Here is a 12,188-nt window from a genome sequence, read left to right on the forward strand (position 1 = left end):
GACCGATGCACTTGATTTTTGGGGGGATAAAGATACACCTCACATGTCTTTTTCCATGGCTTCGTTTTCAAGATTTCTTTGTGCTTTACTTTTTTTTTTTTTTTAAGATTTTATTTTTTCCTTTTCCTCCCCAAAGCCCCCCAGTACATAGTTGTGTATTCTTCGTTGTGGGTTCTTCTAGTTGTGGCATGTGGGACGCTGCCTCAGCGTGGTCTGATGAGCAGTGCCATGTCCGCGCCCAGGATTCGAACTAAGGAAACACTGGGCCGCCTGCAGCGGAGCGCACAAACTTAACCACTCGGCCACGGGGCCAGCCCCTCTTTGTGCTTTACTTTTAAGTGTCTCTATTGATAAACAACATATAGCTGATTTTCTTTTTTCTTCTCCCCACTCCTTTCCCTTCTCTCTTCCTGTCTCACTTCCAAACCATCTGGGTGTCTCAGTTTTAATAAATGAATTAAATTCGTTTGTGTTTGCTTTGATTCTTGGCATATTTGGACTTATTTTCTACCATCTTATTTTGTGCTTTCTTTTACCTCTTTTCTCTTCTTGTTTGTCTTACTCAATTGATTTGGTTTTTTGTCCTTTTCACCCTTTAGTGGTTTGAAAGTTCTGTATCCTACTTATCATTTTTTAAATATAACATCTTTACTGTGTTATAATTTGCATACCGTACCATTCACTCATTTAAAGTGTAGAGTTCAATGGTTTTTATTAGATTCACAAAGTTCTGCAGCTATCACCACTAATTTTAGAACATTTTCATCACTTGTAAAAGAAACCTCATACCCATCAGTTATCACTCTACACTACTTTCTCCTTTCCCAAGGCCTAGGCACCCTCTAATTTACTTTATGCATGCATTTGTCTATTCTGGCACCTGTGCATTTGCCTATTCTGGAAGCTTCGTATAAATGAAATTATACAATATGTGGTCTTTTGCATCTGGCTTCTCTCACTTTGTATACTGTTTTAAAGGTTCATATATGTTATAGAATGTATCAATACTTCATTCATTTTTATATACAAATAATATTCCATCATATGAATATACCATATTTCATTTATCTATTACTCAATTGAAAGATATTTGAGTTGTTTCTACTTTTGGACATCATAAATAATGCTGCTATGTACGGGCATGTACAAGGTTTTGTGTGGATGTATGTTTTCATTTCTCTTGGGTATTTAATTATGAGTGTAATTGCAGGGTCATATGGTAGCCCTATGTTTAACCTTTTGAAGAACTGCCAGACTTTTTTCCAAAGCACCTGCACCTCTTTATGTTCCCACTGCAGTATATACAAGAGTTCCATTTTCTCCATATTTTCACCAATACTTATTAAAAATAGATACAACTGGAGAGCAAATTTTTGAGTAAGAGTTCTCCTAGTCATGGTCAATACTTTCTGTCTCTTGCTTGCCTCAGATTTGCTTGAGATGCCCAACATTTATCTCTGGACCTGACTGTAAATGGTATGGCCCTTTGGAAAGGCTGATGGGTGTCAGATTACATGAAATTTTTCTGGAAAAAAATTAGTTTAATAACTTCTTATCTTTGGGGGATAATTAAAATAGTTCTTCCTTTTTAATTAAAGCAAATTTCAATGATTTCTATATAGGGAAAAATTTTTGTCCAAGTTAGAAAATTTGCATTAACAATAGTTTTTCATCTCTAATGTAAACCTAGAAAAAAGTAGCCTGTTTTTTGTGTCCCACTTTTCTCCTTTTTGTTCTGTTCTCTGAATTGTAATCTTATATGTAAGTATTATATCCTGACAATTCAGTTTTAAAAATTTAATAAAATCAAAGAACTTTGGTTCCTTTAGATATATCAACAAGCTTAAAAGCCTTATTTTTCAAAAAAAATTTTAAAGTCCTAGTAACATGACAGTTTATTTTGTATTTGCTATAAAAGTTTCCTGAAAGGATTGATAGTGCATACTGTACTTTTTAATTGTGATACTCACTATTTATTTATGAACCTGTGGCCATTTTCATTGTTCATAAATTTATGAAGTTCTTAGAATCCAAAAAATGAGTGAGTAGAATCTTTTTTCTTGGTTTATTGTAATAAATTTTGAAATGTTATGTATATCATACCTGCTTTTAAAATTTTTGAACTTTTCTGTGTTCAAAGTTAGATGTTTTCTAAATCATATGTAACTCTTTGATATTCTGAATTCTCTTTTATATAATGGGAAAAAATCCCTACTGGTTTTCTTTGGGGGGAATTTTGTACATTGAACCAATTTCTTTGTTATTTTTCAAACTTCCCTTCTTAAATAGATTTTATGGAATATATTTTGGAATTATCAATTTAGTGGTCTTCTTCAAGTAAAATGAGAAATTTCTCTACATCTTGAATGTTCAAAACCTGTAGTACTGGAAGTTATTATCTCGGGATCAAGAAATTAGAGGTGAAATGTTATCTGTGTTTTCAAATGATGGAAACAGTATATCTTTGGATTAAGTTCCATTAAGTAACAACAATTATGCAATTTCTTGACACATTTCACCTGGTTTTATATCCTCAGAATATTTTTATTCTCTTCTAAACTTATTATTCAAATAGAGAAATTTAAATAAATTAATATATTATTCTGAATATTATTGACTTAGAGTAGTCTTGTCCTTTTAATTGAAGACTCAGTGTGACTCTGCTATACACACTGTAGCTCTGAATACTATCAGAAGGCTTAATACTCTCTAGTACTAGTGAGAGAGACTTTGATTCAGAAACAGCGAATATTCAAAAAGTAAATTCTAATAGCCAACCCTTGAGACACTCAAAAAAGATTTTTAGATTAATGATAGCCCTGCTTTTTTTTTTTTACCTAATAACATGGTGTTATGGGGAATTGTTATTTTTATTGACCAGGGTACCCTGATTACTGTGTAATATGCAATGAATTATTTTACCAATTAGTGATTTTCTTTGTTCCAGCTGCTATAATAAAATACCACAGACTCATTAGCTTATCAACAATAGAAATTTATTTCTCACAGCTCTGGAGCCTGAAGTCTGAGATGAGGGTGCCAGCATGGTTGAGTGAGGGCCTTCTTCCTGGTTGATAGCCAGTGCCTTCTTGCTATGTCCTCACATGGTAGAAGGGGCAAGGGAGCTCTATGGGATCTCTCTGTGGGAATCCCCCTCATGAAACCTTGACCCTTAGGACCCAGTCACCTCCCAAAGGCCCCACTTCCTAATGCCATCATCTTTGAGGATTAGGATTTCAACATATGAATTTTGGAGGGACACAAACATTTAGACCATAGCAGTGATAAAAATGTTATTTTATGATCTTCTTAAGTTTATTTCTGAAAACAGAGAAAGATAAAATTCTGAGGAAATAAGCCATCTTATAAAAATTAGTTTCTATTCTCTAGAGAATTTAGGGTAATTTCTTGGTGTTTGCGTACATTGTAATAACTAATCCACATTGCATAGAACTCTGCTTAGAACAAGTGGGTAAGACAGTTCAATTTAAATCATAATGATCTCTACTACTGGCTTTTGTCTTTTTCATTTATTTCAGCTCTTATGTTTATTAACTTTTACTTTCTTTGCATTTACTCTTTACTTTTCTAGCTTTTTAAAAAGAATGCTTAATTCAGTTAGTTTCAAACTTTTAAATAAATACATTTCAAGCTACAAGTATATTTCTAAGTATTGTCTTTACTGCATCCCACATTTTGAATTGTGGGTGCTTTTCTTATCATTGATATCTAAAGATTTCATGAATTCTACTGGGTTTTCTCTCTAAACCATATTTTTTTATCCATAAATTTTTTTCTAGCTTTATTTACATATAATTGACATATAACCCGTATGTTAAGAATATAATCTTTAAATAAAACCCCAGGTCAGATGGCTTTCCTGGGGAATTCTACCAAACTTTCAGAGAGGATTTAATACCTATACTTTTCAAGCTATTCCAAAAAAATTAGGGAAGATGGAACACTTCCTAACACATTCTATGAGGCCAACATCACTCTGATACCAAAACCTGGCAAGGACACCACGAAAAAAGAGAACTACAGGCCAATATCACTGATGAACATAGATGTAAAAATTCTAAACAAAATTTTGGCAACCAGAATTCAGCAATTCATCAAAAGGATCATATATCATGATCAGGTGGGATTCATACCAGGGACACAGAGATGGTTCAACATCCGCAAATCAATCAACGTGATACACCACATCAACAAACTGAGGAATAAAAACCACATGATCATCTCAATAGATGCAGAGAAGGCATTTGACAAGATCCAACAACCATTTATGATAAAAACTCTGAACAAAATGGGCATAGAAGGAAACTACCTCAACATAATAAAGGCCATATATGACAAACCCACAGCCAACATCATACTCAGTGGGCAAAAACTGAACACCATCTCCCTGAAAACAGGAACAAGACAAGGATGCCCTCTATCACCACTCTTATTTAACATAGTACTGGAGGTCCTGGCCAGAGCAATCAAGGCAAGAAAAAGGAATAAAAGGAATCCAAATAGGGAGGGAAGAAGTGAAACTCTCACTGTTTGCAGATGACATGATCTTATATATAGAAAACCCCAAAGAATCCATTGGAAAACTCTTAGAAGTAATCAACAACTACAGCAAAGTTGCAAAATCAATTTGCATAAATCAGTAGCATTTCTATACTCTAATAGAGGACTAACAGAAAAAGAACTCAAGAACACAATACCATTCACAATCGCAACAAAAAGAATAAAATACCTTGGGGTAAATTTAACTAAGGAAGTGAAGGACCTATATAATGAAAATTACAAGGCCTTTCTGAGAGAATTGGATGACGACATAAGGAGATGGAAAGACATTCCATGTACATGGATTGGAAGAATAAACATAGTTAAAATGTCTATGTCTATGTCTATGTCTAAAGCAATCTACAGATTCAGCGCCATCCCAATCAGAATTCCAATGACATTCTTTACAGAATTAGAACAAAGAATCCTAAAATTCATATGGGGCAACAAAAGACCCCTAATTTCTAAAGCAATCCTGAGAAAAAAGAACAAAACGGGAGGCATCACAACCCCTGACTTCAAAACATACTACAAAGCTACAGTAATCAAAACAGCATGGCACTGGTACAAAAACAGGTGCACAGATCAATGGAACAGAATTGAAAGCCCAGAAATAAAACCACACATCTATGGACAGCTTATCTTCGACAAAGGAGCTGAGGGCCTACAATGGAGAAAAGAAAGTCTTTTTGACAAATGGTGCTGGGAAAACTGGAAAGCCACATGTAAAAGAATGAAAATTGGCCATTCTTTTTCACCATTCACCAAAATAAACTCAAAATGGATCAAAGACCTAAAGGTGAGACCTGAAACCATAAGGCTTCTAGAAGAAAACGTAGGCAGTACATTCTTTGACATCAGTATTAAAAGGATCTTTTCGGACACCATGCCTCCTCAGAGAAGGGAAACAATAGAAAGAATAAACAAATGAGACTTCATCAGACTAAAGAGCTTCTTCAAGGCAAATGAAAACAGGATTGAAACAAAAAAACAACCCACTAACTGGGAAAAAATATTTGCAAGTCATATATCTGACAAAGGCTTAATATCCATAATATATAAAGAACTCTCACAACTCAACAACAAAAAATCAAACCACCCAATCAAAAAATGGGCTGGAGACATGAACAGACATTTCTCCAAAGAAGATATACGGATGGCCAATAGGCACATGAAAAGATGCTCATCATCTCTGATCATCACGGAAATGCTAATCAAAACTACACTAAGATATCACCTTGCACCCATTAGAATGACAAAAAATATCTAAAACTAATAGTAACAAATGTTGGAGAGGTTGTGGAGAAAAAGGAACCCTCATACACTGCTGGTGGGAATGCAAACTGGTGCAGCCACTATGGAAAACAGTATGGCGATTCCTCAAAAAATTAAAAATAGAACTACCATACGATCCAGCCATCCCACTACTGGGTATTTATCCAAAGAGCTTGAAGTCAGCAATCCCAAAAGTCCTATGTACCCCAATGTTCATTGCAGCGTTAATTTACAACAGCCAAGACATGGAAGCAACCTAAGTGCCCATCAACAGATGAATGGATAAAGAAGATGTGGTACATATATACAATGGAACACTACTCAGCTGCAAAACAGAACAAAATCATCCCATTTGCAATAACGTGGATGGACCTTGAGGGAATTATGTTAAGTGAAATAAGCCAGCTAGAGAAGGATAATCTGTGTATGACTCCACTCATATGAGGAATTTTAAAATGTGGACTAAGAACAGTTTAGTGGATACCAGGGGAAAGGTGGGGTGGGGGGTGGACACAAAGGGTGAAGTGGTGCACCTACAACACGAATGACAAACATTAATGTACAGCTGAAATTTCACAGGATTGTAACCTATCATTAACTCAATAAAAAAATAAATAAAATTAAATTAGAAAAAATATATATAATCTTTAGGGGCCCACCCAGTGGTGCAGCGGTGAAGTTCGCACATTCCACTTGGGCAGCCTGAGATTTGCCAGTTCAGATCCTGGGTGCAGAACTACACGCTGCTTGGCAAGCCATGCTGCGGCAGGCATCCCACATATAAGCTAGAGGAAGATGGGCACGAATGTTAGCTCAGGGCCAGTCTTCCTCAAAAAAAAAAAAAAAAAAAAAAATATATATATATATATATATATATATAACTTTTAGTGTTGAGCTTGTATGTTTGTGTTTTTTCTCCACTAACTTTGTATTATTGACTTTTACATTGCATTGTTTTTAGAATATATGGTTAATCTGATAAAGATTCTTTGAAATTTGTTCAAAGTCCTTTTGTAATCTACCACATGGTTATTGTTGTAAATGTTCCCTTTGTGCCTGTGTATTTTCTACTTGTTGACTATCTGGGTCTCTGTTTATATATTTACCTGATTCAGTTTAATGATCATGATCTAATTTTCAAACACCTTAGCTGCCCATAGACTACATAAAATGATTTTAAAGAGGGGCTGGCCCCGTGGCCGAGTGGTTAAGTTCGTGAGCTCCGCTGCAGGCGGCCCAGTGTTTCGTTGGTTCGAATCCTGGGTGCGGACATGGCACTGCTCATCAGACCACGCTGAGGCAGCGTCCCACATGCCACAACTAGAAGAACCCACAACGAAGAATACACAACTATGTACCGGGGGGCTTTGGGGAGAAAAAGGAAAAAAATAAAATCTTTAAAAAAAAAAAAAATGATTTTAAAGAATCTTCATTTAAAGAATGTTCAGTTAGGGATATTAAGGAACTTCACCTTAGGTTTAGAGAGATAACTTAAAATTTCTTAACTTTGACAGAAGTCATTTTTTCTGCTTTGAAATCCCCTGGATAGCAATAATTGAAGTAGTAACAGCAGCAGCAGCAGCCGCCACTAACATTTATTGAGCTCTTACTATGTGCCAGGCATCAACTCAAAGTTATCTAAATTGGTTAATGAATTTAACCCGATAACAACTCTATGACATATTATTGTTTTCCTCATTTTATAGATGAGAAAAGTAAAACACAGAAAAGTTAATACGCTTGCCATAGTTACATTGTAGTCACATTGTCTTCCATAAACTAAAGTAAGTTTGTTCAGTTGGACACATAAAAAATTCACTTTTTTCTTTCCCTTTTTCAGTTGTTAGAAAAATTGAAAGAACGTTGGCTCTACACTGGATTATGGCATAATCTGGAGTTGGTGAAGACAGTCATTGTAGAACCACAGGGAGGAGAAAAAACTGATTTTGAGGAATTACTGCAGGTGTACTATGATGCAGTCAAGTACAAAGGAGAGAAAGGTAATCAGAAATTATTTGATGGTCAATGAAAAAATATTTTTTTTACCATAAAATAAGAAGTTGGTCAGTGTTAGAATTTTGTTTGTGTTATCTTTTTAAAAATGATTTGCACTTCAGAGAAAAATTATATTTTATAATCCTGAGTGAAAAGAAAATAATTTTATTTGGAGTTGTTCTTCTATGAATATTTTCACTTGGGGATGCCACTTGACTTTAAAACAAAAAGCATGCTTTCAGGTATCATCCCATAATCTTCCTTACACAACCCAAAATGTTTTGTGAAAGAAGACAGGTCTAGGGTATGCATAAATTATCTTCCTTACTAGCCAAATGAGTCCCACGTTTTGAAGCAAATAATACACTTTGTGCTTATATTCTATTACATAAGATAAACTTTAGTTTTCAAAACATAACTGAAGGCTCAATTTCAAAGTTAGAGAATGTCCATAAAAAGTTTGACAGGAAGGGCTGATAGTAACAATTTATAAGCAATGCAACATCATAAAGTTACTATAACATAATTGGCAATATCCTTATGTGATAAGATTATACAGAGCGTTCTGTATGTTTTAAATACTTTTCAATTTCATATTGTGTCAGGATGGTATATAGTACAAATTAGAGTTATTTAAAACATTCTGAGAACTTTACCTTCTGGTGGTAAAGGTCATGATTGCAATTTCAATTTTTTTTTTTTTTTGAGGAAGTTAGCCCTAAGCTAACATCTGCTGCCAATCCTCTTTTTTGCTGAGGAAAACTGGCCCTGAGCTAACATCCGTGCCCATCTTCCTCTACTTTATATGTGGGACGCCTGCCACAGCATGGCTTGCCAAGTGGTGCGTAGGTTTGCACCTGGGATCTGAACTGGCAAACCTCAGGCCTCCAAAGTGGAATGTGCAAACTTAACCACTGTGCCACTGGGCCGGCCCCTGCAATTTTGATTTTTAAATATAAAGCAGTTGGTTCTCAATTGCTCTGTTGGTTCATGTGCAAGTTGCTACTCTGATGTGGTTTTTCTGTGTAAGTAATCTGGGAGATACACAGTTTGTAAATTGGTTTGCTACCATATTGCACCTAAAGGTAATTTTGTTTTCCTTATTTATTTAAAGACATTGAACTTTTGAAACTTTATCTAACAGTTTTTTATTTTGATTCGTTTAAATTTACTACTGTGATAACTTAATAATCAGATCTTTCAGATTGACAAAAATAAGCAGTTCTGGGAATTTTGAGTGTGCTTTTAAAAATGTTTATTTTCTGTTGCTTAAGATGGAGCCCTCCTGGTAGCAGTTTGTCGTGGTAAAGTGAGTGAGGGTCTGGATTTCTCAGATGACAATGCTCGTGCTGTCGTAACAATAGGAATTCCTTTTCCAAATGTGAAAGATCTACAGGTAGGCCATCAAAGCCTTAAGAAGTTTTATTTATCACAGAAGTTGTTGATTTTGTCTGAAGTTAATTATACATTTTTCTTGTATCCTCAGACTTTTTATTTTAATGCTTTGGTAATTTGAAATGAGTGAGAAAGGTTTAGTAGATATAGGGTTTTTTCCTTTTAACTTACACTGTCTTTTGCTCAATCAAAGTGATTTTTAAAGTGTGGTGCCAAGTCAGGAGCATCAGTATCACCTGGAAACTTGATAGAAATGCATTTTCAGGCTCCATCCAGACCTACTGAATCAGAAACTCCGGAGGTAGAGCCCAGCAATTTGTGTTTTATCAGGCTCTTGGCCACAGACTCTCAGGGGTCCCTCAGGGAATTCTAGGGCCCTCACTCTATCTAGCTCCCTTCTGTCCAATGCCATGCCCTGCCTTATGGACTTCAGTGACTTTAGCTGCTTCAAATTCTGCTCTCTTCCACCTCAGCTCATCAGGACTGCTGTACTCTGCTTGTACTTCAGTGCTCTGCGCTATTGGCAGGAAAGAGAGCTAAGAATCATGAAGTTCACAGAATGGATGTTCCTTATCTCCGAGATTACAGTGTGATGCTGTCTGGTGTCTACTCCTTGAAAGTTGCTTATCTATTTTGTCTAGTTTTACAGTTATTTATAGTGGGCAGGATATTCCCGAACCAGTTATTTTGTCGTGGCCAGAAACAAGAGTTTTGCTTCATTATCACTGATTGTTTGCTAAACATTATATTTGAAAAATTATTTGTAGCAATAATTTGAAGCCTAAGGTGATGTTATCTTCCATCAAGGAGGATTTTATTTTTACTTCCTACAGGCATTTGAAGGTACTAGCAATCTGAGACCAACACTTGAGGCTTTTTGAACACTTAGCTGATTCCACTGAGTATAATTCATATCCCTCCTCCCGGGGCACAACGTTTTAGGGTCTCATACCAAAGCAAGAATTCTTTCCTTAGGAAGTTATCTTCTTTATTGTTAGTAGTTTATTAGACACTGTGAATTACATAATATTAACAGTAATAAACAGCGTTTCTCTGATTAGCCCCTACTTTTCCTTAACTTCTGGACCTCTTCAAAATTTTTGAAAGTCCTCAGAGGGTATCTAATCCATTCACACTAACTTTAGTGTCTTCCACTACTTTTCTCCAGCCACCAGTGCTACCATTGAGAGTGCTGATGACAGTGCCTAGGGCTCTTATTCTAAAATGGCTAATGCTACCTCTGACTACTGCTACTGATGAAACAGTTGATATCCACTCAAGAAAACTGTAGTGTTCACCATCGATAGCATTAATGCTGCATTCCACTAAAGCTGAGTGTTGCTGAGGTCAGTGCTATTGGCAGTGGTACTATTTCTTTTTTGATATTTTATTGTTTTACTTTGGCCCAATATGCACTAATACTGCTTGTTAGAGTGGAGAGAATACCTTTCCCCCTCTTTTCTACCACTCATTTTTTCAATGTCTTAAATATAAATTTTTCCCCCCTAAAACTAGCTCTTTCAATTTTTACTTATATCTTCTCTCTTTCTTAGACCCATATATGAGTCCTTGAGAGCTGGAAAAGAAGACAACTTTATGGCTAATAGTAGGTTGTACTAAATATCACACTCACAAAGTAACAAGGCCTGGAAGAATTCACTTCAAACTCATAATGGTTATTACATCCTGAAAGGAGAAAAGAATGATATTGGGGGTAGTTATCAAAAGGCATATTAGCTTTTTCTAGAGTATTTGTTTGTTTTAGTAAAAAACAAGCTTCAAGGAAATATTGTAAGAATACAGGTAATATGTTATTCTTTGAAAAATTCTTAAAATTAAATAAAATGTTACTTGTTAAGAAAAAAAATTACATTTACCTTCTATATCCTCTACTCTCACTCCCAACAACTGTGATTCTGGGCATTGGTATTGCACCAATCTTGGGTTCTTAATGCTTTCTTTCATCAGGATAACTTCTTCTCAGTCTGTCATACCAGAAAAGAGACCTGGTGACCTGCTCTGACATTCCTCTGTAATGGTCCTGCTTGTCATAGTTCTGCTGAATCCTGATGGCTCTAGTTGTATAAAACAGCAAAATAACAGAAGCTTCAGTGGGGTCTGGGTGGGGAGGAGGGGGGTGGTTCTAAAGGAGTTTCCTTGGTGGTTCCTGAAAAAGGCAAGTAGGGTAGACCCAAGAGTAGTCCAAGCCACAGGGACAAGAAACAGATAAAGAGGGAAATTCTTTGGGCCAGCCCGTTGGCTTAGTGGTTAAGTTTGGTGCACTTTGCTTTGGCAACCATGGTTTGGACCTACACCACCCATCTGTCAGTAGTCATGCTGTGGCAGCGACTCACATATAAAAAGAAGAAGATTGGCAACAGACATTAGCTCAGGGTGAATCTTCTTCAGCCAAAAGCAAAAAAAAAGAAGGAAATTCTTTACTGGCAATACCAGATATAAGGGAAGTGTATTTCTCGTTGCCATATGTCTGGATCAGTTCTTCCTGTTTAAAAAATAATTCTAAAATTCGGTGACTTAAAACAACAGTCATTTATTATGGGTTACATGTCTGTGTTGAGGTAGGGGGTGGCTGGGCAGTAGATGATCCAGGCTGGACTTGGCTGGGCAGCTCTGCTGATTCAGCTGGGCTCAGTCACCCTGCTTTGGTTTTACCAATGTATGTTGGGCTCAACTGGGTCAGCTCTGCTCTACATGTATCTCATTGTTCATGGACCAACAGACTAGCTAAAACATGTTATCATTGCAATGGCAGAGTTACAAGATGTCAGCCTTGACTGTATAAGCATTTTTCAAACACCTTCTTATATCACGTCTACTAACCTATTGCCCAAAGTGTGTAACATGCCCAAGCCCAAGTAAGGTGCAGTGCGGGTGGGGGTGTGTATTTCCCATCTCACATGGCAAAAGGCTTAGAATCAGAACTCTAAGAAGGAGTCTTGGCA

At 36.2% G+C, this 12,188-nt stretch overlaps 1 protein-coding gene across 2 annotated transcripts in view; it reads left to right on the top strand.

The window, feature by feature from the left end:
- BRIP1 (BRCA1 interacting DNA helicase 1) overlaps positions 1 to 12,188 on the top strand; it is a 186,419-nt gene that overhangs the window by 130,426 nt on the left and 43,805 nt on the right. For both annotated transcript variants that reach the window (XM_008541212.2, XM_070562357.1), the window contains exons 15-16: positions 7,676 to 7,835; positions 9,105 to 9,226. In XM_008541212.2, coding sequence (XP_008539434.2) covers positions 7,676 to 7,835; positions 9,105 to 9,226 — 282 coding nt within the window. The remainder of the gene's footprint in view (positions 1 to 7,675; positions 7,836 to 9,104; positions 9,227 to 12,188) is intronic.

The sequence above is a fragment of the Equus przewalskii genome, chromosome 10 (genome assembly GCF_037783145.1).
Source record: "Equus przewalskii isolate Varuska chromosome 10, EquPr2, whole genome shotgun sequence".
Taxonomy (NCBI): Eukaryota; Metazoa; Chordata; class Mammalia; order Perissodactyla; family Equidae; genus Equus; species Equus przewalskii.